Genomic DNA, 26,361 nt, shown 5'->3' with positions numbered 1-26,361 from the left:
ACCAAAATTTCAAGAAAGGTTGGAGAAACGAAGTAGAAATCGGGGTTTGAACTCGTTATAGTTGTTAAAATTAAGGTAAGGTTCTTTAGTTTCAACTCGTTATAGTTGTTAAAATAGATTTATATGTAAGCATTTTGTGTCTTGTTCAATCCCATGTCTCGATTCAAGCCAATAAGTCACAGTTTTATGAGAATTTTAAAGGAATAAATTTTGTTTGAAACAAATGTTTGACTCCATCTTATTTAGAGTAAAATTTTGGTAAATGAATATGGATAACTTGAAGAAAAGAATGAAGAGAAACTTGCAACACTTGTTTTAATGAAATTTCAATTTACATAATCAGTCCTTATACGTTTGATAAAGTGTTAATTTCCATTTTTGGGAAAATGTACGTTTCTTCCTTTTCATTTAAACTGGAATATGAATTTATGGAAAAGATCCTTATAGTTTTAATGATGTCTCAATATTTATTTTCTTACATTTAAAACCATTGCATTTTAATAAAAATTACGTAAATAAGGTATAGAGTTTTGATTACTTGCTAGTTCTATGTATTTTCTTTTATTTATAAAAAAAAAGAGACACAAGTTTGTCTTGTATTTTTAAGATTTAAATTGTTTTAACTTTTAAGTATTAAAAATGAAATCAATTAGTTGGAAAAAGAGAGGCATAGTTCAATTGTGAACGTCAATGTAAAATTATTTTGGTTGACCGAATGAGACATGTGGATACTTGAATCGAAACGGACGTGTAGGATATTTTCTAGGACGATTGTCTTAGAAAATTTGTTCGTGGAATGTAGGGGGCAGATTAGCAACAAAGCTTCGGTTAGGACTTATCGGTTGCAAGGTGAGTTTCTCGTGTTCTGTGGTTGCTCGCACATAAATGTTTGTCATGCGTTTATTATGTTGTTTTTATTTATTTATTGACAGTATGTTTTATGATAAGTATGGTTGCATACAAAATGTTATTTTGGATTTGTTATCTACGGTGCGTGTTTTTTTGGTGACATGTTTAGTAGGAACGGGTGGGTGTTTAATCGCCATGAGCATGACGGATGTGTGTGATCGGCGGGGATGGGAATTGAGATTTATACTCATTTCCTTGGATATTTAAAATACTTGAGTACAATGGATGATTAGTTGTCTCAAGAAGAATGGAAATGAATCTTTGGTTCTTTCTCTGGATAATTAATCGTTCCCCTAAATTATGTCATCGGGTGATATATTTATTGTATGATTTATTGAAACTATATGATAAAACTGTTTTTTTTAATTGATGGGCATATATGTGCAACACGAACTCATTAGGCCCTACGCTTACCCATTTAGAAACTTTAAATGTGCGCAACCCATGGAAGTATTTAACAAGTGGCAGTAAGAAGGCTAGGGAGAAAGATTGATCAACAAGATGACAAAGGATTTCCGCAAAGACGTAACACCCGAAGCTCTTCGGTTGAAGACTTTATTTTATTTTATTTTGCTTCCGCTGTAGTTTAGTCTGTAAGTAAGTTCCTAATTGATCTTGGGAGATGTTGGAACGATTATTTGTTTTTTTAATCTATATATGAAAATTAGGGTGTTACAAGAGTATACGGAGGAGATCACTATGGCGACCGGCGGAGGGGAGTCAAAGAGTTCACGGAGAAGACAAGCTAGTCTGGCAACGGTGTTACTCTTTTGGTGAGGTTTGATAATTTCTTTTCCGGCGGCGGCAATAAGTTTGTAGGGTTTACTGCTTTCTTAAGATTATGTAAAAAATGGTAAAAGAGATTAAATATTTGTTTTTGTATATAGCTTTCTTACTTAATTTCCTAACGAAAAAATGTTAATATTGATCCTGTGCGTGAGTTTTTGACTTTTGGTTGTAATTTCCTATCTTCAACCCATTCTACTAAACTTAAAATTGGAAGGGTAATTAGTCATTGAATTGATTAGAATTAATAAATAAACATATTTAAAGGTATTAGAAACCAAAAAAGCAGGGGGCCATGGCCCTTCTTGGCCTCCATGAGCCTCCGCCACTATCGGAAAATGATCCCTACTGTTTGTTTTTATTACGTACTTGATCCCTACTTTTTGTTTTTGTTACGCAGTTGGTCCTCATCTTACTTAAAAAACTATTATTTAAATAGAAAAAAATAGTAGGATATATAAGGTAAGGTGATGTGGGTTAGGGTTGGGATGTGTTTATTTAAATATTTTAAAAAATCAATGACAAAATAGTTTTTTAGGTAAGATAGGGACCAAGCGTGTAACAAAAACAAACAGTAGTGTCCTTCCGAGTTAAAAAAATAAATTAGGAACCAAATGCATAAATTACCCTAAACCATAGGGACTATTCGTGTAATTTATTAAAATATCTTCAGTAATAAATAAAAAATTTGTAGCACATGTCATCGTTTAAATTCAAAATGCTGTTTAAATTTTTACAATTTTATTTAACCTCACTTGCCAAATTATGGTTTTTTTTGGCTTTTTTACAAAAAAAAAATAATAATAAAAATATATTGCATTTTAAAGCAATTAAAGCAATTTAAAGAAAGTTGACTCTCTCTTTAAGCTCTACGTCAAGGGAATGTATTAAATTAAAATAAATCTTCTTAATTATTGTCATCATTATTTTATAAATATGTATGTTTTTATTTTATTTTTTTATATATCGAAATAATTAATTTATTATTTACATATTTTTATCTTTATGTAAAATTATTAGTAAGGCTTAACACCATATATTAATTTAAAAAATAAAAACACCCATAAAATCATAAGCATCCTATGAAATTTTCTAACCATATAACCAAATAGGCGAATACTATAATAAAAAATGCGTTTCTAGTTTCTACTTTATTTTTTCTTTCCTTGCAGCCTATGTCGCGCGTGGAAACAACTCCTTATTCCTAAAAATTTCGGAAAAAAAAAATTATGGGTGCGTTTAGTTGCGGAAAAATAGACTGTTTTCCGGAAAAAATTTACAAAAAAATGAGAATTTTGAAAACGCGTTTAGTTCGTCTATTTTTCTAAATTTTTTACGGAAAATGAAAATTTTCCGTTTTCTAAAATTACAAAGAAGTTGGAAAATTGATAATCATTATTTTCCACATTTTTCTAATTCCAAAATTTTTCTATAAACACACACCTACTCCACCTTTACCTACCCCTACCCCTACCCCCCCCCCCCACACACACACATACATACCCACCCTCACACACACCCACCCGCACACACACACACACATCAACCCACAAACACAAACACACATACATACTTACCCACTCACACACACATACACACCAACCCCCCCCCCCCCCCCCCCCACACACAAACATACATACTCACCCACCCACAAACACACACACATACATACATACCCACACACACGGATACACCGACCCGCACACACACACACACCAACCCACACACATACATATACATACCCACCCACCCACACATACATACCCCCCCCCCCCCCCCCACACACACACACACACCCACACCCATACACACACACCAACCCACACACATACATATTGATATTGCCATATTTATACTTATTTTTAGGCAGTATTTAAGTACATTTTTATTAATAAATTGATAATATGTGCAGAATAGTGATATTTATGAGTTTAAATTGTTATTTTCAGTCAATACAAAGGATTTTCGAAGAGAGGGACCAGAGGTGACAAAATGGGGAACATGGGAGGCTTGGAAGACAAGAAAATAATAATTTCATAATAAGAGCTTAATTCACGACGTGGCGGTGCATCCCACGACGTGGCACTGGTGTTCCAGTAGATAAACATCGCGACGCGGAGGATTTCCTTGAAGGATACGTTTTACTTGGAGCCCACGACGTGGCGCATATGGCCACGACGTGGCGCAGGTTTTTGAGGATTATATAAGTTCTCCTATTATTACGAATAAAGGGACTTTTGGCAGAAGAAAAGGAGTTCCAGAAGACGTTTCAGAAGAGAAGAAAGGTCCTGGAAGAGGGATTTCAACACCAAAAGAAGTAAAGTTTTATATTTAGTTGATTATAAACATGTTTTTCATTAGTTTTAGCTGTGCTAGTTTAATTACTATGATGAGCAGCTAAATCTAGCTACTTTTGCTTAGCTAGATGAAGCTTTGAAATTATGAATAGTTATATGTTTATGGATTAATTTGAGTTGGTAAGAGTTGTTTGTGTTTGATTTGTATAACCTAGCATATTATTATTTGCTTATCTAATTGCTAGATTGCATGTTCTGTGTAGCTTAGTGACTATGAAACTACATGAACTTGTTTACCTAATAATTTAGTGAACATTAAATTGTTAGAGCTAGGATTGACCAATCTTAGTTAGTAATTAGGCTAAATAAATCTTAGCTGTGCTAGAGAACGTAAATTGTGACCATAATTGCGTTTATACAACAAATCTTACATAGCATATTCACATTCATAACTAGTTTTGTGTTTAATTATGTGTGAACATACATGGTTTAACATGAATTAGTTACTTATTGGTAAGATAGAACTAAATTACTAATATAACTAAAACCCAACTTAATAACCCATAATCATTAGCTAGCCATAAGGAAGAAGTGGATTCAACTAAGCAAGAGTGTGTTTTTTTTTATTAATTTGATTAAGTTCATTTGATCTTGCAAAATCAGATAAAAACCCCTTATTAAATTTGTTAATAAATTAGGTTAATTTATTAGTAATTAGGTTAATTAGTAACACCGTTCCCTGTGATCGACACCCGACTTACCTAAGCTATACTGTAATCTGACTAGGTACACTGCCTATAAGTGCATAGTTAGTCTTAGTTTGTTAGGTTATAAATATTAAAATTAGTGGGTACTTTCGTGAACATCAAGTTTTTGGCGCCGTTACCGGGGAACGGTGCAGATTATTAGCTTATTTAGTTGCATTAGATTAATCGTTTTTTTTTATTTAGGAATAAAATCTGCAGAAAGCTTAATTGGTTATTTATCTTGCTAGCTTATCTTAGTTTAATTATTGTTTTGTTTGTCGCAGAGTTCATGACGTGAGATTTAGTATACTCACGACGTGAAATCTGAGAGTTCATTTTTAGTTTTTCTTATTTTAGTCCAGTTTTACGTTTCAGTTTAGCAAGTTGCAGGAGTTAATGACCAGAGGCTCAAACACACCATTGGTGTCACCACTAGAAGATCTCGAGTCTGCAATTCACAAGAAAAAGACGCCCTTGCAAGAATTGAAGTCAGCCTTCTCTAGGAAGTCAGGAAAGAAGACAGGAGAGTCAAGTTCCTCAACGAAGCACGAGAGCAATCTTGAGCATTTGGATCATTCACCCGTGCAAACCGAGTACGAAAGCGACACCAAGCCAGAATTTGAAGAACACACGAGTAAACCCGAGAACGAGCCAAGGAACGAGATGGCAAATATTGAAGAAATGTCCATGGGAGCTTACAAGAAGCGGATCCGCGAAGATGTGGGTCCCGGATTAGTCCAACCCGCAATACCTGCCAATGCCACATTCGAGCTGAAGGGACACATATTGACTGCGCTGAAGGACATCCCATTTTTCGGGAAAGACCATGAGGATGCTTTTAAGCATCTAGATGAAGTCAATGACATTGCTGATTACTTCAATGTACCAAATGTCAACAGGAACACCGTCCTGCTTAGGATGCTGCCCGTTACTTTCAAAGGAACTGCTAAGGAATGGTTAAAAGCACTCCCACCGGGTACAATCACCACTTGGGCTCAAATGCGTGAGCAATTCCTAGACCAGTTTTGCCCGCCATCCAAGATAGCCAAACTCAAGAAGGCAATAGCCAACTTTGAGCAACAGCCGGGGGAGTCAATGTACGAAGCGTGGGAGCGTTACAAGGGCTTACTCAGAAACTGCCCGCAACATGACCTAAATGTGCAGCAAGAGATGTCAATCTTTTATGATGGGGTCAATGTGATGACAAGACAACTCCTTGATTCTCAAGGACCGTTGACAAGGAAAAATCCAAGGGAAGTCAAGGAGCTAATTGAAGAATTCGTGAAACACTCTCGCGAATACCATAACCCGAGGCAGGATGGAAGCAAAGGCGGTGGAGGAGCCCAAACTGAAGAAATTGCAGCTGTCATGGCCATGCTGAATAACATGGATCGCAGGATAACACAAATGGACCAGTCGATACACGCTATAAGAGTGGGGTGCGAGCGATGCAATGGTCCACACTTGACCAAGGACTGCAACGTGGATGAATTTGGGAACAGAAAAGCTCAAGTGTGCTACTCTAATGGGGATAAGTTTGAAGAGGACTGGAGGAAACCGAAGAAGGAGTGGCTGCCATATGAAGAATATAGGAAGCAAAAAGAAGAGAAGTATAGGCAGACAGGTCGAGGCCTATATCAAAAGGAGCAGCCACCAGCCGAGAAGAAACCCGACCTAGAGACCATTTTAATGAAATTTATGGAAGCATCGGAAAAGCGACACGACGCCACGGATTCCGCTATCATGGAACAACAAACATTGATCAAGAACCAACAAGCCTCCATCCATAACCTTGAAGTACAATTTGGTCAACTAGCAACTTTAGTTCATGAAAAATTTTCCCCGAAGAGTCCCGAAGTACAAGCCCAATCTCACGTAATGGCCATCAATACTGAAGAAGATACAATATCTGAGTTCCTGGAGGCGTTGGAAGAAGAACCGCAACAGCCCAAGAAATTAAGGATCGACAATGGAGAAAGTGCTGAACCAGGTGACCCACGACGTGACTCTCCTCTCGCCACGACGTGGCGCAAGTCTGAGCAAAACCCCTTTGCGCCTATTCCAGCTTATCATCCACCTATGCCATTTCCCACCCGCGCAACACTTAGTCGACTGGAGAAGGAACATTTAGAGTTTGTGAAGCATGTGAAAGGGATCCCAATTAATACTCCCTTTGTTGAATCCTTATCCAAAGCTTCCGAAAACCAGAAATTACTGCAAGACTTGATAGATACGCGAAGGCAATTAAAGAAGCAGTCTATAGTGATTCTGAGTGAACAAACTTCAAAAGTTGTTTTGGGAGAAACACCAGAAAAGATGGGGGATCCTGGACGCCTCACTCTTCCATGCGAGTTTGGGAATAAAATGAAGGTTAATGCTTTAGCCGATTCTGGGGCTAACATTAATCTAATGCCTTTTTCATTTTATCAAAAATTGGAGATTCAGAAGATGAAGGCTACAAAAATGAAGATTCACATGGCGAACCGTTCGGTGACACAACCCCGAGGCATAGTGGAGGATATTTTGGTGAGAATTGGAAAATTTATTTTTCCAATAGACTTTGTAGTCATGGACATGAAAGAAGATCCAGATGTTCCGATAATCCTAGGACGGCCATTGCTTAACACTGCTGGTGCCCTTGTTGATATCCGCGAGTCGAAGCTAACTTTGAGGGTTGGAGATGAACAAGAAGTCTTTGGGATAAAGGATGACTTTCAAGAAAATAAAGAAGAGGTGTTCACAATTAATGAAGAGAATGAACTAGAAGAACTGGAAAAGCTTATGGAAGAAGAGATAAAAGTAGTTCATCAAGTCAAAATGACAAAACCAAAGGCATCTGTTCCATATTGGATTGAAGTCATAGCCTACAAGAGCCCGCCTTCTTGGGTAAGCAAAGAGGATGATGAAATAACAAGTGATGAAGAGGAGGACACTTCAAGAGTAACAAAGCCGGTGGTGAAAGCAGAAGAGAATGACATAAAGTACAAGGAGGAAACCACGAGCACAAAACGCAAGCTTGAAGAAAAGGGAAAAGCTAAAAAGGAGAATTCAAAGAAGGCGTATAAAAGGAGAGTTCAAGCTTACAAAAGGCGGTTCAAGGAACAAAAGATCTTGGTGGAGGACTCTTCCGAAGATTCAACGTAGAAGGCACGGAGTCCAGCTCAAGACTCCAAGAAAAAGAAGCGCTTCTCGGGAGGCAACCCGAGTTTGGTTTGCATTTTCTTTTTTTAAAATTTTCTTTCTTTTTAAGTAGGAAAGACATCGATACATCGATGCATCATCTAAAAAAAAAAAACCCGGTAACTAGTAGAAAATTAGCTGTAGGGAACTTTAAATAATGATTCATATGCAAAATAATTAATTAATATGATAAACATTATTGAGACTTTTGCATCTGGCAGTCTCCACGACGTGGGCATAGCCCAGCCACGTCGTGGGAAAAAGAGAATGCGCGACTGAGAAAAAAACAATTTAAGGTCCACGACGTGGGCATCACCCGCCATGTCGTGGCCGTTAAAAATCAGGGGGGACCAATTGTTTAAAACCCTTTGACTGATAATTCTCATTCCCACTTGTGAGGCTGCCGCACGAACGGAAACATTGTAACCCCACAGCTAATTTCGTTTCTACTTCTAATTTCCTTGCAAGATCTTGCCAATTAATCTATTTGGTACGTGATTTCTTTATTATTCTGTAGTAATTCTTCTAATTTCAAGTTTTCATGGTTAGGGTTTGTATGATTCACGAAATTGGTTGAATCTAATGGTTGATTTTAGATTAAGTATACCTTTAATGGTCATAGGAACAAACCCCAACCATTGATTTTAGTAGAAATCGCATGCAATTAGATCGATCAACACGCTGTGAACGACGCGACCCACGACGTGGCGCAGCCTGGCCACGTCGTGACTTCTGTCAAATTATTTAAACTGTTTAATGTGTTGGTTGTTTGCTGTTTTGGTTTGTTCTGATTGCAGAAATGGGACCACGACGAGCTGTTCCGCAGGAAGAAGACCCGATAGATGTCGCAAGCATACATCCTTTATACCAGTTTCCTCAAAACATTCCCCGACCGTTGCTAACAACCTACGAGAATCGGCTTGGATGGTTATATAATAGGGAGTTTGCAATAGCCCCGATTATTGATTGGGGATGGCTAGGTGGAGTGGGCATGGTAGCGGAGCTGGGACGTTATTGGTCAAAGACTTATGTTGGAGATCAATTTTCGTTTACTTGTCACGGGTGGAGGAATTTATTCACCATTCAAGAACCCATGTACCGGGAATTATCGGTAGAATTTTTCTCTACCGTATGTTTCGAAGAACGCACCCTTGATGCCACCTACAATAGAGCACTTGTTTTTCGTTTGGGTGGTGTATATCGTGAGTGTAGCCTTCGGGAATTTGCTTGGCGTATGGGGCTCTATACGGAAGTGGAGACGCAATCTCCGTTTTTTATCCTTTTCTTGCTTGGATGTGTGCGGAATTTTACTCCGGGTACCTTGGATGTGCAGTTTTGGCGGGGCATTTCTAACCATGAATACAACACTCGTGACTCGAGTGAGTCACAAATTCGGAATCCTGTTCTCCGATTTTTGCACCGCCTCATCACGTTTTCAATCAATCACAAGCATCATGGTGACAAGGTCCCCATCCAGAATCTATTTTATTTATGGACTCTTATTACCCCGGGGGTTTGCTGTGATTTGCCTTATATGTTGGCAAGGTTTATGGGGAAGAAAGCGGCCAACTCTAGGCCTGGGAGCCCGATTACTGGGGGGCATTTGGTTACTCGCCTGGCTAGGTCATATCAGATTTTGACCCATGACTTTGTGAGGAATCTTACTCGATTCCCGGATACCGACTTGACCATTCAAGTCTTGGGCGTGATGCGAGCAGTGGTGAATATCGGGGGTCGTTTTATGATACCACCAATAGATGACGAGGAAGAGGAGGGGCAGCCGGGACAGCAACCACCCGTTAGGCCGAGGCGTTGAAATGTGCGGGCTAGAGGCGAGGTCGAGCGAGAGCGTGCTGCTTCGCAGTATGTGCAGGGAGTGCCCACCGACCCTTTTCAAAGTCGGGTGGGAACATATTTGGATAATCTACGGGGTCATGCCATTTACCATACCCAGCTTACCGAGGGTATTTATTCACATTTGGGTGTGATCCGACCACCTGCTATGCCACCGCAATATCCCTATTTTCCGACATGGGAGGAGTTATGGCATCCACAAAATGATGAGGCAGGGCTAAGTGGAGCACAAGATCAAGATGCTGATTGATTTTATTTTATTTTATTTTATTTTTTTAGTTTGACTTTGGTGTGTAATGTAAAACCTTATTAAAACTATGATGTTACTTTTTGTTTCTTTTGGGTTGTTCTAACTTTTCAGATTAGCGTTGGAATTCTAAGGAGCATAGCCGGTTATCTTTCGAGTCGTGTTTGTCTAGTCAAGGAAGCTTAGAGTTGTGAGTCCGAGTCCACAATTCAAGATAAGTATGGGGTATATTAGGAGAGAGGTTCTAGTTGGGACATATATTTGCATAGAAGTGTCGGACACCAGTTAGCCATTGGTCAAAGCTGCTAGAGTAAATAACGCCAATAAGTCATTTTCTACTGATGCTCAGTTCCACGACGTGGATTCCTTATGCCACGTCGTGGCACGCTTGCAGTTTGTAGTAGTTCAGCATTTTGGTGTTCGTAGTTTACACCTGTATCACGACGTGATCCAGTTTATCATTGCCATATTTTTCATCACAAATGCCCACTTTGACGAATTGAAGTTCGAGTCTTGTTCGTGGTTTATTTTACATATTCAACCAGTTCTACACCGAGCTTCTATTTTTGGAAGTCCAATTCCGCATTTTCCACACTTTTCGAGATGCTCATGCCGCTTTTCCAGGGGAGTCTGTTCCTTTTTCTTCCTTTTCTTTAATTTTGATTTGTTTTTATACATACAATGAGGGCATTGTATGAAATAAGTGTGGGGTAGGGGTAGAAAAAGTAAATTGCTAGGAAATTTTGAAAATTGCTAGTATTATGTGGGATGATCCGATGAAAGTTCAAATGTTTAGTTAAGCCAATATATGTTATAGTGCATTTGTGGCTTCCCTTATTTTAGTGAAATCATGGAACAAAAACATAACCCCGCTCGGTTTGAAGGATGCAATATGTTTAGCAGCCTAAACCTGAAATGTATCCAGGATAATTATTATCATTAACCAATAAAGGTTGAGGTTGAGCGCCTCTGCTTAAGCATGTAGGTTTTGAGCGAAAAAAGAGAGGTACATGTAAAAAAAAAGAAGAGAGAGAATTACGAAAAAGTTTGAAGAATTTTGGAGCAAATAAAGTGAAGATCAAAAGATCAAAATTCTGAAGAAATCCAAAAAGTTGAAGATACCAGAAATCAATTCAAATAAGGTGTTGAATTCAAAGAAATCGAAGATCAAAATGTTCAGAAAGTGAAGCATTCAAAGAAAGCTCCATAGTGGTATCGGAAAATTGTAATTCTAGATTATGTATGCTTAGGTTGCTCAACTAAAAATACCTTGAGGTTATGAGGTTTTCTGAGGATGGATTCGGAGGGTTGCATAAAATGAGCATTGTTCGGAAAAAGTGGGCAAGTGTTTATGAAGATTGTGAGTATTTAAAGTATGGGGGGGGGGGGGGGTACTTAGGAAAATTTTAGACACAAATGCATGCGTTGAGGTCTTGGCATAATGGCTGAACTAGAGTTGGATTGTTCTGTGTAGTGTTAGTAATTAAGAATTAAGTGTAAATTTGCTTGAGGGCAAGCAAAGCTTAAGTGTGGGGTATTTTGATATTGCCATATTTATATTTATTTTTAGGCAGTATTTAAGTACATTTTTATTAATAAATTGATAATATGTGCAGAATAGTGATATTTATGAGTTTAAATTGTTATTTTCAGTCAATACAAAGGATTTTCGAAGAGAGGGACCAGAGGTGACAAAATGGGGAACATGGGAGGCTTGGAAGACAAGAAAATAATAATTTCATAATAAGAGCTTAATTCACGACGTGGCGGTGCATCCCACGACGTGGCACTGGTGTTCCAGTAGATAAACATCGCGACGCGGAGGATTTCCTTGAAGGATACGTTTTACTTGGAGCCCACGACGTGGCGCATATGGCCACGACATGGCGCAGGTTTTTGAGGATTATATAAGTTCTCATATTATTACGAATAAAGGGACTTTTGGCAGAAGAAAAGGAGTTCCAGGAGACGTTTCAGAAGAGAAGAAAGGTCCTGGAAGAGGGATTTCAACACCAAAAGAAGTAAAGTTTTATATTTAGTTGATTATAAACATGTTTTTCATTAGTTTTAGCTGTGCTAGTTTAATTACTATGATGAGCAGCTAAATCTAGCTACTTTTGCTTAGCTAGATGAAGCTTTGAACTTATGAATAGTTATATGTTTATGGATTAATTTGAGTTGGTAAGAGTTGTTTGTGTTTGATTTGTATAACCTAGCATGTTATTATTTGCTTATCTAATTGCTAGATTGCATGTTCTGTGTAGCTTAGTGACTATGAAACTACATGAACTTGTTTACCTAATAATTTAGTGAACATTAAATTGTTAGAGCTAGGATTGACCAATCTTAGTTAGTAATTAGGCTAAATAAATCTTAGCTGTGCTAGAGAACGTAAATTGTGACCATAATTGCGTTTATACAACAAATCTTACATAGCATATTCACATTCATAATTAGTTCTGTGTTTAATTATGTGTGAACATACATGGTTTAACATGAATTAGTTACTTATTGGTAAGATAGAACTAAATTACTAATATAACTAAAACCCAACTTAATAACCCATAATCATTAGCTAGCCATAAGGAAGAAGTGGATTCAACTAAGCAAGAGTGTGTTTTTTTTTATTAATTTGATTAAGTTCATTTGATCTTGCAAAATCAGATAAAACCCCCTTATTAAATTTGTTAATAAATTAGGTTAATTTATTAGTAATTAGGTTAATTAGTAACACCGTTCCCTGTGATCGACACCCGACTTACCTAAGCTATACTGTAATCTGACTAGGTACACTGCCTATAAGTGCATAGTTAGTCTTAGTTTGTTAGGTTATAAATATTAAAATTAGTGGGTACTTTCGTGCACATCATATATACATACCCACCCACACACACACCCACAAACACACACACCCGCACACACACACACACCAACCCCCCCCCCCACACACACACACACCCACCCACCCACAAACACCCACACATACATACGCATACATACCCATCCACACACACATACACACACACCCACCCACAAACACACACACATACATACCCACCCCCACACACACCTACCCCCACACAGACACACATACACACCAACCCACAAACACACACACAAATACATACCCACCCATACACACACACACACACCAACCCACACATACACACATACATACCACCCCCCCCCCCCCAACACACACACACACCCACACACACAAACCCACACCTAGCACCACCCCCACACTCACAGACACACATACACAAACCTACACCTAGCCCCACAAACACACACTCGCATCCCCCACCCACCCAACACCACCATGACAATCACCAACCTACCATCACCACCACCACCATCACTAACCCGTCACTAGCACCACCACCACCGCTGCTGCCACCATCACCACCACTGACACAATTGCCGCCGCCACCACCATCACTTGTCATCACCACCACCGCTGCCGACTCGCTACCGTCACCGTCCCCACCCACTCTTTACCACCGCTACCGTTTTTTAAAAATGAAAACCGATAGAAAAATACATATCTAAACACGTTTTCTAATTTTCTAAAACTAAAAATGAAAAACGAATAAGTTTAACTAAACGCGTTTTCTAAATTTTTCAATGAAATATGAAAACGAAAAACGAAAAGAGAAAAGAGAAAACAAAAAACGGAAAATAAAAATTGTTTTTCCGTAACTAAACACAACCTATGTATTTAGTAAAAAACCGACTATGACTTAAAAGAAAACTTTCTAATTCAGTTACTTGTTGAATCGTTTTTTTATACTATAAATGTTACATTCTTTAGCAGCAGTTACAATGTCTTTTTTTTTTTTTTTTTTTTTTTTCAAATACTTTTATATAACTTCAACTAATTTTAAATAATTTCTCTCTGAGAACTAAAAAAATATGCAATATTTTTTTTCGGTATTTTAATAAGACTTAAGCTTTCTGATTAATAAACAATATTTGAAATTATTAACTTTTATTTCGATTTATATGAAACCGCTTTTGCTATGATTATACTTTTAGGCATTTAAAAAACATAACTATATTTTTAATAAATCATATTTTTGATATGAAATAAAATCTTCAAATATAATTAATCACAATATTAAAAGGAAAGTTTTCAACTATTCCAAAATTGTTGTATACTAAAAAAAATTATGGTCAACGCCAATAAACAATAAGCAAAAAAAAATTACACATTCCTTTTATTTTGTAAATAATATAACGTATAATTTAATGAGATCTCTAATTTAAATATTTAATTCCTTAACATATATAAACTTAACACCACCCTCTCCCCTCCCTATAAATAATTTAGAATCCAATTAAATAAGAAATCCCACATACAAACAAATAGATATATAGAAACACGATTTCATTGAAAATGGTTAAAAACACGACTTCATTGGGGTTGACATTGGCATTGATTTCAGTATTGACAATTTTGTCATCGACAAAAAGCGTGGATGCACAAACGAATTGTCCAGATGTAATCAAAAAGTTCCTGTCTTGCGAGTCGTACATGTTTGGAATCACCCCCACCCCTAACAAAGAATGTTGTGCTAATGCACAAGCTTTGGATCAAACAGAGAGTGCCTCGAAAGATGTTCTGAGGGCTAATTGTCGGTGCCTTAAGAGAATCGTCCAATCATTCCGACCACCAGTTGACCTTTCTAAAGTCGCCGGAATCACCTCGATTTGCCATCTCAAAGTCAATCTCCCTGTCAATCCGTCACTCAACTGTGACACGTTATGAAGTGCTTGGATTGAGTTTTGGAGAAATAGGGACTAGTGATACGTTATGAAGTGGTTTTTTTTTTTTTTTTCTTTTCTATTAGGGTATGCATGGTCTGTTTTCTTCGTTTTTTGTCGTAAGATGAAATTGAATTAGAAATATTGGTTTCGTTTAGCTTTTTGAGTTCGGTTTATAGGTTCGAATGTTTATTTATTATTATTATTATTATTATTATTATTATTATTATTATTATTGAATACAAACAGCATTGCAATGTTTTATCTTGTTGAATTTAAAATCTGGGAATGCATGGGGACGATATTGTTTGGAAAATATTATATATATTATATCGGAAAGCACAACTAATCATAATGCAATGCAAATAAAAGAAAAAAAAACCGGTTTGTTTGCATTGTTTTAAAACCCGGGTTTTTAGTTGACCCGGTGTGATGACCGGTTCACGGGTCAACCGGTTCAACCGGTTGAACCGTCGGGTCAACCCGGTTTATGATCTTTTTCTATTTTTATATATTTTTATTTTCATGCATAATCCATAAACATATAAAACCAATAATTTGATGTCCACAAAGTTTAAACATTGAAAAACATTAAAGAAATCGCAAACGACTTGTTGTTTTGACGTTCGATACTTGTATCCAACTATCCAAACCCTATTAAAACGGGTCAATCCGGTTTTAACCGGTTCGACATAGGCGGTCGAACCGCGGTTTAGGGGAAACCCGGCCGGTTCGATCCGGTTCGTATTTTTACAAAAAACCGATCTCAATTGACCCGCCTTCTACACCGGGTCACGGTCCAACCGGCCGGGTCAACCCGGGTTTTAAAACATTGTTTGTTTGGTGTTATTTAGTTTGGGGTTCAACCGAATCGGCATTCAATTATTTCAATAAAATAAAGCAAGGTATATTCTTGAAATCTATATCTAACAAACACAAGTGGCCAGAATGCAATGGAAAACACCAAACGATTGAAATTAATTAATCATGCAAAGAATTTATGCATGTTAAGAATAGGATTGGTCCATTACTTTGTTTATGTTTGTTAAGTTGATTTTAGGGCATTGAACGAGAAAATTAATATATATATATATATATATATATATATATATATATATATATATATATATATATATATATATATATATATATATATATATATATATATATATACTAGCCGTCTACCCGCGCAAAGCGGCGGGGCACGTGAGTTCTTTCGGTGATATGTTTCCATTACAAAATTGTTATGTTAAAAAAAAGTACATGTTGAAGACAATATAATCAAACTATGGTGTTATTTGTTACATCATGCATCAAATAACCAATAAAAAGCAACCAGTCAAGACGACACAAAATATTAATCGTGTAATACTTCTTTATACACCACATTTGCTGTATAAACCCCATCACCTTTTGAATTTTCGTTAGGCTTTACTAATACTTTTGTATTGCAACGTGAAACCCCTCTGGACAATGCAACATAAAGTTGTCCATGCGAGAATACTGGTTCTGGAAGATAGATACCTACATATGGAATTGTTTGTCCCTGAGCTTTATTGATTGTCATTGCAAAGCACAATCGAATAGGAAACTGTTTCCTCATTAGAGGATCGATGGTTGCTACTAATTGCTTGTAACTGGTATTGGTTTCATATCGATGGATGTGGATTCGCATATGAAATCAATTGTGTTCGCATCTATGAAATCAGTTCGCATATGACATCAATTGAGTTCGCATTTGGTTTTGTGGGTCAAAACAGTTCGCATAAGAAGTTCACGATTTGTTTGAGGTTAATTGATTTTGATTTCGCAAGCTTGGAGTCGGAGATCTGGATTGTGTTCGCATCTATAGAATGCGAGGAGAATTTAATGGTGATATTCAGTTCGCATTTGGTGACACAAGTACGTGGTTGATGATTTTTGGTTGGTTCGCATTTGAAATTAGTGGGTTTCGCATTTGGCTTCGTATCTGGGTTTCTCAAACAACTGAAATGCGAATATGAGACAATTGATTAATTTCTCAGTTAATGCGATGAAATGCGAATGAACTCAAAGACGGATGGATGCAAGATGCGAAGAATTTGAATGAAAATGCGAAGTTTTTAATGTATAAATGCGAATTGGGGAAGAAAGCTTAGAGTTTCGCATTTGGCACCTGATCTTTTCAAGAAATAATATAAGTGGTCCAACTTCGCAAAATGGGGTCATTTAATCAGAAAATCGATCATTCTTCAAATATGACATTTAATCAGAAAATCGATCTAAAAATGAGACATTTGGTGTTTATCGATTTTTCAGGGTCGACGGGTTGTATGAAAAGCGAAGGCTGAGTAATTGAAAATTAGAGGATCGATGGTTGCTACTAATTGCTTGCAACTGGTATTGGTTTCATATCGATGGATGTGGATTCGCATATGAAATCAATTGTGTTCGCATCTATGAAATCAGTTCGCATATGACATCAATTGAGTTCGCATTTGGTTTTGTGGGTCAAAACAGTTCGCATAAGAAGTTCACGATTTGTTTGAGGTTAATTGATTTTGATTTCGCAAGCTTGGAGTCGGAGATCTGGATTGTGTTCGCATCTATGGAATGCGAGGAGAATTTAATGGTGATATTCAGTTCGCATTTGGTGACACAAGTACGTGGTTGATGATTTTTGGTTGGTTCGCATTTGAAATCAGTGGGTTTCGCATTTGGGTTCGTATCTGGGTTTCTCAAACAACTGAAATGCGAATATGAGACAACTGATTAATTTCTCAGTTAATGCGATGAAATGCGAATGAACTCAAAGACGGATGGATGCAAGATGCGAAGAATTTGAATGAAAATGCGAAGTTTTTAATGTATAAATGCGAATTGGGGAAGAAAGCTTAGAGTTTCGCATTTGGCATCTGATCTTTTCAAGAAATAATATAAGTGGTCCAACTTCGCAAAATGGGGTCATAAAAAGACAAAAGTGCAGAATTTTCATTTCGCATCCCTGTAGTCTTCGCAAAATGGAAAATTTTACCCAGTTTCGCATTTGGGGTAAATTTTTTTGAGAAATTGGAATATTTTCAAACTTTTTTTCTTAAAAAAAACACATTGTCTTCGTCTAAGAGAGGGAGAAAAACGATTAGGGTTTATAAGGGAAATACTTCATGGCAGTGGGATTTATAGCAGGGTTTATAAGGTGGAGAGAACAAACACACGTCTGCTATGAGATATTTTAATCAGCTGCAAATGCAACATTTAAAGGATATTTGTTGAAGCGTATTAGGATGAAAAGGTTTTAAATTTTGAATGACCATGAAATTAGGATTTTGCTGAGAAATATAAGGAATCAAAACAAATTTAAAATTTAATATTGTTTTATTAATGGTTGTTTGTAATATTAGCTTAATCGTTTGTACGTCTTAAAAAAATAATATTATTATATTCAATCTATTTATAGAAATAGTTAGATTTCTTTTATAAGTAGTAAAGATATATATATATATATATATATATATATATATATATATATATATATATATATATATATATATATATATATATATATATATATATATATATATATATGCCCATAAATATAATTTTTTGTATATAAGAAAATTTTCACTAGGTAAGTCGTTAAATATTATAAAAATAATTAAAACAAAAGATCAATAGATGCGTATGAGACATAATTGTGTGACTTTAGTTTTCTATTTTTATGTTTTTCACAGATAGATGCGTATGAGACGTAATTTTTTAAAATAATATATGAATCACTATGATTCAATAAGGTGTTAAAATGTTTAACAAATAATGAATTAAAAGTCTGAAAGTAACATACAAATAAAGGGTTAAACAAAGAAGAACCAACAAACAATTTGTAGTACCTGACGTTGATGTCTAATTGCCGATTATGAAACATGGAAATAAGGATTCAATGTCGATGGTTCGGTCGGACTAAATTACTAATGGACTCTCAATTGATGGACTATTGGACTAAATGAATTGTAGGCCAGCCTTTATTGACTAATAATGGGTTCTAGGGTGAATAATAAAGTGAAATTCAGTAATCTAATCAATATAAATTATATTTTTATTTACAAAAATGACCATAATAATGTCCCAAACAACCTATTCCAGAGTAATGTCCAGAATTTTCTGAAAAGACATAATGGAGTAACGTCGAAAATTCAATTAAGATTTTATATTTTTAATTTAAGGTAAAATCATATGGATTTCATTCTTAAATAAGTCAACGACCCTTTGTTTCAAACCATAATCAAATTGAAGTTATAATCATCATAAAATCAAGAATGTTGAAATCTCTAAACATAACAGCAGATACCTTCGAATGCCTCAATAATTTTCTTTGGGTAATTTATAAAAGTACAAAATAAAAAAAAGATTTTATATGTGTCTCCCATCAAATGAAATCCCACATATAAACAAAAGGTTAGAGATAATATTTCATTAAAATGGTTAGAAACATGACTTCCCTTGGGTTTACACTGGCATTTATCTAAGTACTATTCGTCGATGCACAAACGTCCAGATGTAATAAAAATGTTAGTGTTTTAATTATAAGAAAAAAATAATACTATATCTAAATCGAATTTTTATAAAAATATACTTAAGAATTATAAGTATATTTCTATTAACTTATATTTTAGATCTAACAATTTATTTTTGTATGAATGACTTCAAGTATAATTCCAATAAGCGAAAAATTAATAACCATAAATATGATATTCAAAAGTGAGCTGTTACACGTTTTTTTAATCTTGTAACTATAGTATAACGTTCAATTAAAATCCTTACCATATAGAAACATCGCCACCCTTCCCCCCTCTATAAATTCCTTAGAAAGTTAGAATCCATCAAAACATACAATAAGAAGAACTCACATTTGAAGAAAAATGGTTAGAAACATTATTTCATTGGCGTTGGTAGTGATTGTAGTATTGACACTTCTGATATCAAAACAATATGTGAATGCACAAACAAACTGTCAAGATGTAAACACAAAGTTGATCAATTGCGAGCCATTCATGCTTGGGTACTTGTCCAAACCTGCCCCACAATGTTGTGGTAGTGCACATGATTTGGTTCTAGCAGCCTATGCCTCAAGAGATACTCTTAGAGCTACTTGTTGGTGCCTTAAGACAGCGTTTCAATCGTTCAAGGTTGACTTTTCCTATGCGGAACAAATCACAAAGTCGTGCAATCTCAAAGCCAATGTTCCCCTCTATCCGTCAGTCAACTGTGACACGTTGTAGAGTATTTGGATTGGACTTTGGGGAAAATGGGAAATAGGGATTAGTGACTTGTGAAGGATGATTTTATGCTTCTTTTTATTAGGGTGAGTAGGGTTTGGTTTCGCTAGGTTTTTTCCTAAACTGAAATTGAATTGAAAAAAATCAATTTTGTTTGGTTTTTTCGATTTCAGTATTTTGGTTTTAATGTTCATCTGATTTCTTTTCATTAAGAATAATAAAATCTAATACTTTGTTACGTTGAAGTCAAGATCTGATAAGGATGGTGACGTATTTGTTGTTGTTGTTAGTATTAATAATGTGCTAATATATGTATTAAAAATCGATCATAATTGATTAAAAGGAAATTTTCTAAAAAATTATCAGTTGTTAATTGACTGGGAAATTTAAAAAAAAAAATCTTTATATTTTGGCTCTATTGATAAAAAAAGTCTTCCTATTTTTTTTTCTTTTTTTTAATTTATTATGCAATTTAACTATTAAAACCGACCGGTAGACATTTACAAAATAACTATTATAACCCGGTTTTAAGGGTTAAATTGCAATAAATAAATAATCATGACTTTTTCGTTAATAAAATTAAAGTTTAAACAAAAACAAATCATAATTTGGGAGTGGAAAAAGAATATCAAGTATTTAAAAGATATGATGTATTTTAAAGGAGTCATTGCGGTTCTCGATTCAAATTGAGATTTACTCCAAAAATTATACAATTTCTTACAAGTTATTAAAGAAGCAACTAAATTACTATCGTGTGCATGGTACTATCCAACAAGTTTCTTAGTTTTAAATCAAAAATTTTTGAATGCCAAAAATCTAAATAGGAGATGTCAAGTAATACCAGGTGCTGTGATGTTTTTGCGGTTATGAAACTAAAAATTTAGAGTAAATTACACGAATGGTCCCTATGGTTTAGGGTAATTTGCGTATTTGGTCCTTAACTTATTTTTTTTAACTCGGAAGGTTTCTACTGTCTATTTTTGTTATGGGCTTGGTCCCTGTATTACCTAAAAATACTATTTTTCTCTTGATTTTTTAATTTAAATAAATAAACACACCCCCAACTCCAACCCCTCACTTTACCTTACCTACCCCACTATTTTTTCCTATTTAAATAATAGTCTTTTTATGTAAGATAGGGACCAAACGTGTAACTAAAACAAACAATTGGGACCAAGCACAATAGGGATCTTCCTAATTAAAAAAAATAAATTATAGACCAAACGTGCAAATTAACCCAAACCATAGGGACCATTCGTGTAATTTACTCAAAATTTTAAAATATTTTCAGATACTTTGGCTTTTACTTGTATTCTTGTAATTTAATCTCATCTTAAATGTTGCGGTGTGGAACCTCAATTTTAGTTTTTGTTGTGAATTTAAATGTTCGTTAAACCTACTAAACGAAAATGAACTTTGGCATCAAAGAACGAAATGACAAATTATTTGGCATCAAACCTTTTAGCTTGTTTTGGAGTCATGGAACTACAAACCTTGCTACTTTGGCTTGGTGGAAAAAATGAATCATAATCTCTAATTTCAGTTGTCATGATCGGTAATTTATTAATTGTACAAGTTTTTTATTGTAGCTTTGGAATTTGTTTTTTTTTTCTTATTGGCAGGGTGATATCGGAACTTAATTTATGACCCACCATTGAATCAGTAGAAGTATGTGTTTGTTTGAATGACTACTTGGACAACGTTGGAAGAATACAAAATTATGTTTCACTTAAAAAAACAATTTTACACGCAGTCAAGGAGTACATCCATAAAGAAAATACAAACATTCAGAAAAGGTTGCACAAAGGATATCAACTTCAATGACCAAAGTATATGAAGATGATATTGAGGAAGACACAATTCTAAAGCTTTTGGATTAGGATAAACTTTGATTTCATGAACACGACTAGTTTTCGGACCAAAATAACAATAATTTTTAATTTCAACAAGTATTTATTTAATTGGCGTTAAATTTATATTTTAAAATGAAATTTTTTTAAAAAATTGGATAAATGACGGATTATCCGAAAATGGATGGTTAATCACTCTCATATAAGTTCAACTAATTCTATATAACTTTTCTATTTGAGTGCCAAGCATTTAAAATTTATAACTACATTTTTATTAAATCTTATTTTAGATCAAACGTTTTTATTCTCGTATGAACGAAAAAAAAAATCTTCAAGGATAATCCCATTTTAAAAAAAAAAAAGTAACTATTAAAAATTGTTATTTACTTCAAAGATTACAGTGATAGCAATAAGATAATCATAAATACGATATTCAAAAATTAGCCGCTACAAATCCTTTCTATATCTTGTAAATATTACAACCTTTATTTTGATTCCATACCATATATAAACTTAATCCCCCTATAAATTCCTTACAATCCATCAAAATTCAAAACACCCACAAAAAAACAAACTCCCACTTCTAAAGACAAATGGCTAAACACATGATTTGGTTCGCATTATCATTAATGATTTCAGTCTCAACACTTTTGTTATCAAAACAAGGCGTCAACGCACAAACAAACTGTCAAGAAGTAATCACAAAGTTGATGACTTGTGAGCCTTTCATTTTTGGATACTCTTATGAACCGAGCCCACAATGTTGTTCTAGTGCACAAGATTTGGTTCGAGCTGCAAATGCTTCAAGAGATGTTCTTAGGGCTACTTGTCGGTGCCTTAAGACTGCAGTCCAATCGTTCCCGGTTGACTTTTCTAATGCCGCCCGAATCACCTCCTTGTGCCACCTCAACCTCAGCATCCCTATCGATCCTTCTGTCAACTGTGACACGTTGTGAAGTATTTGGATTTGATTTTTTTTTTTTTTTTTTTTTTGGTCACTCTTGTTTTATTTTATTTTTTTGGTAGTGAATTGAATAATATATGTTTTGTTTACAACGAATAAGATGAAATACAAGTGAAATGTGAGTCGTAAATTTACATACAGATACAACCAACCGTATGCATTACCCGTATATGAAATGAAATTTACATCGACAAAAAACAAATATATAATAAGCAAATACAAGAAGTATACAAAAAAAAAGCCTCACAAACAAACAAACAAATCTCGATCAAACAATGCAGAATCAAATCCCTGGATAGGGCAATTGGCAATAACACCACGTAGCATGCCAAATGACATTATTTCATGAGATGGGATCTTGATAACCAATGATAGGATGCCAGCACATCAATCTGTATCAAACACACTATGGAACCAACTTTGCCAATATGTATGATGTATGATGTTATGATGTATGATGTTGTAGAAAAGAGGATATAGACATTCATGTGAAACTGATTGTTTTGTTGACCAACCAAAGTGTTAGTGACATTTCAATAGCAAAGATTGTGTGCAGTGATGATCTGTCCAGCATGAATCCAAACACTGTGATCCCCGCTCTGTTGTTCTCAAAATACGTTACTGAAAAAAAATCAAGAAAAAAAAAAAATCAATCAATCTTCAAAAGTAAATACACAATAGAAATAGGAGTCTGACCTAAGGCCTGTCTCTTTTGGTATGTGATTGTATCCTTATAAACCGGAATCAATTTTGTATTGTCCAACTCATCTTCATCTCCTTCATCCAAATCTGAATCCACAGGGGCAAAATGGTAATTCGCCCTATCAGAACTGTTAGCCATGGGAGTCTCTTCCGTGAGGCCCACATCATCAAACGAGTCAATGGTGGCACACGTGTGCCATTTGGCTGCCAAACTTGTCACAGATTGAGCTTTGTGTGTGATCTTCGCAGCACTGCGTAGGCATATGAATAAACCACTCACAAGTGTCACAGAGCACAGCTGAAAAACCAATTTTGTAAAATTCAAGTTAATTGATATTAATAAATTCGTAAAAAAAAAAAAACGAAAAGAAAAAAATTATTATTTACCGCAAGTTCACCAGCAGTGGAAAGATTGACAAGTGAGCCGGTCTCGAGAGTAACAAGCAAGGAAGCAAACTGACTGACAGTCACCAAAATCAAAGTTGATAAAATGAAAGCGCGAAATCTATGACTTATGATCTTAAGAGTTCTTCTAATAGCAAGATGCTCCAATAAAATCGATCCAACATCCGCTTGTTTCTCAAACACTTTTGCAAAATCTTCCAACCGAAGGATTTGTAAAGAGCATGTGAGTTTGAAAAGAACGCAGACAAGAAAGAAAAGGGATGTTCGGTATAACCAAGAACATAAAAGAAGAATGCATGCGATTGTGTGGCTTAAGTAGATGTTGTAAATGTAGGGGATTTGGTTTCTACCCGAAATAAACCACCAGATTTTGTATGCACTATCTGCTAGGAAACATGGGATGATGAATGAACATAGGAGCTTTATTGATCTCTGCATGTATAAACATCAACGTTTGTTACTTTCATTGGAAAAATAAAGGGGTTAATCAAAGATTATAACAACAAGTCCTGGCCCCACCTTTTTTTATGACAATTTTTTGTACTATTGACATAAGTATATAAGCCAAATAATTGTTGGTTTTTTGTATTTATATAAATCACATGGATATCAACTGAGTGCTTGGTTTTTATTATTATTTAATAATTGTTGATACTAAAATTAATTATCTACATTAACTCATTTATTCATGAATTGATCAATTGGGGATATGAATTATCGCGTCAGACACATAGTTTTGATTTATAAAAAAAAAAAAGATTTCCGTTTTAACATATTTCATATAAAACTTAAATTTTTTGGACAGGATGTGTGATGTGTCCAAGACAAATTGCACCGAAAAAAATAGTATTTTTACCTACCCGTTTGACTTTTTGTAACAAAGAATCAAATCTATCCACAATATACGCAACTTTTGTGTATGATATTTCTAGAACTTCAAATCTATCTTGGAGTAAATTTTCACAAAATATTACCCCAACTTCCATGACACGTTATATGATATGAAACGACATGGAACAATTTAAAACAAGACAAAAAGGTTATAAGGTAATGAAATTTTATCTAATTGTGTTCCAAAGATCTCATCAACCTGCCAATTTCATTAGAGAATACGATTCCAGACATTTAATTTGATGATAGTGTTTTCTCTCTATGCCCAGAAATTAAAATACTTGCTAGGAATTTAAATGTGAAGAAAGCGTAAGTGAAATAGATAAGTTAATTGTAGATCAAATTCCATGTAATTTAAATATCAAAACACGATCGCGTAAAGGACACCTAAATTTATTCCCAAATAAATTCAAGTTCGTCGAGCTATTCAAAAAAATCCATTGAAATTGTGAACCAAAATTCAAATCTCACAAATTACAATCTAATTTTATCATTGGAACGATTGCAATGAATAACAAGGCGTTTTCGATTACTTCCAAAATAATCTAATTTAGCATAATGATTGTAATGATTAACTAAAACGATCTAGTTTAGAGTTTATAAAAAGAGGGATTAGGGAACGCACATGAAGTTGCTCGGAGTATCCATCACGGACTTTAGCACTAACATCAGACAACTTATCGAGGAACAGGAATCGCCGGAGGCCGTATTTCCGAGCAAACGACGACAAGTTAATGAACGAAAGAGTGGAGCAGATGGATAGCGACAGCTGGACGATCATATCGAACGGTCTTTGGTGGCTGTCGTCACATGTGGAGCATTGATACACGATATGTGAGAGCATCGGAAGACCCACGGTGAAGATGAAGAAGATCAACCATGAAAGAGCAGCTTTCCAAGGGTTAGATTGATCGATGAAAATCCATGAAAAACTTTTAGATTCAAGAGCATCAATGATCCGGTAGTTTGACTTTGACTTTGGCTTGTGATTGCTGATCGTCACTAGCGTCTCTTGCTCTTCCTCCATTGATGAATCTTGTGATTTGTCGACAGAAGGCGAGAGATATGGACGCCAATTATACACCTGTTTTGGCCAAGTTCCAGAAACCACCCTCAAAGTTTACTCATCTTTCAGATATTTTATGTTTAAGTTGAGAAAATGGCACCTACACCCTCCGTTTTGGCTTTAGGTGTATCCTTAAAAAAAAAAAAAAAAAAAAAAAAAATTATCACCTCAATCTCATTAGTTTTGATACTTATTATTTTGTAGAGTTTTTAAAATAAATATTATATATTTGTTAATTTTTGGTTTGTTTTAATTTTTAAAATTAAAATCATATATTTATATAGGTAAGTATTAAATATAATATATATGATATTAAATTGCAATAAGTAGATTGTTTTTTTTCTTGTTTTAAAGTTGTATATTAAAAAATATTTTATGTTTACACTTTAATGTTTAGTTTTTTTTTAAAGCAACCTGTATAATACACAAGTCTCGCACCTAGTAG

At 35.1% G+C, this 26,361-nt stretch overlaps 2 protein-coding genes and 1 non-coding gene across 3 annotated transcripts; 1 reads left to right on the top strand and 2 right to left on the bottom strand.

The window, feature by feature from the left end:
- Positions 1-5,785: 5,785 nt before the first annotated feature.
- Positions 5,786-5,892, bottom strand: LOC145027906 (small nucleolar RNA R71). The gene has a single exon (XR_013675668.1). It is a non-coding gene; the product is annotated as a small nucleolar RNA R71 (small nucleolar RNA).
- An 8,526-nt stretch (positions 5,893-14,418) lies between these two features.
- Positions 14,419-14,790, top strand: LOC145014483 (putative non-specific lipid-transfer protein 3). The gene has a single exon (XM_078972862.1). It carries the CDS (start codon positions 14,419-14,421, stop codon positions 14,788-14,790), a length of 372 nt encoding a protein of 123 aa, XP_078828988.1.
- Positions 14,791-22,971: 8,181 nt separating this feature from the next.
- LOC145046946 (uncharacterized) lies at positions 22,972-25,931 on the bottom strand. Its single transcript, XM_078995208.1, has 4 exons — positions 25,476-25,931; positions 23,942-24,391; positions 23,549-23,852; positions 22,972-23,473 (listed from the first exon to the last, which is right to left on the bottom strand). The coding sequence occupies exons 1-4, from the start codon at positions 25,875-25,877 to the stop codon at positions 23,337-23,339; spliced, it is 1,293 nt and encodes a 430-aa protein (XP_078851334.1). The 5' UTR covers positions 25,878-25,931; the 3' UTR covers positions 22,972-23,336.
- Between the last annotated feature and the right edge of the window lie 430 nt (positions 25,932-26,361).

The sequence above is a fragment of the Lactuca saligna genome, chromosome 1, assembly GCF_052625555.1.
Source record: "Lactuca saligna cultivar CGN05327 chromosome 1, ASM5262555v1, whole genome shotgun sequence".
NCBI classification, from domain to species: Eukaryota; Viridiplantae; Streptophyta; class Magnoliopsida; order Asterales; family Asteraceae; genus Lactuca; species Lactuca saligna.
Note: the sequence above shows the minus strand (reverse complement) of the source record. Positions and strands in the feature narration are given on the sequence as shown.

Coding starts and splice junctions, on each gene's coding strand:
- LOC145014483 (XM_078972862.1), top strand. CDS start 14,419: ATGGTTAAAAACACGACTTCATTGGGGTTGACATTGGCATTGATTTCA.
- LOC145046946 (XM_078995208.1), bottom strand. CDS start 25,877: ATGGAGGAAGAGCAAGAGACGCTAGTGACGATCAGCAATCACAAGCCA. Junction 23,853..23,941: donor CCACTGCTGGTGAACTTGCG/GTAAATAATAAT, acceptor TTGGTTTTTCAG/CTGTGCTCTGTGACACTTGT. Junction 23,474..23,548: donor CCAAAAGAGACAGGCCTTAG/GTCAGACTCCTA, acceptor ATTTTTTTTCAG/TAACGTATTTTGAGAACAAC.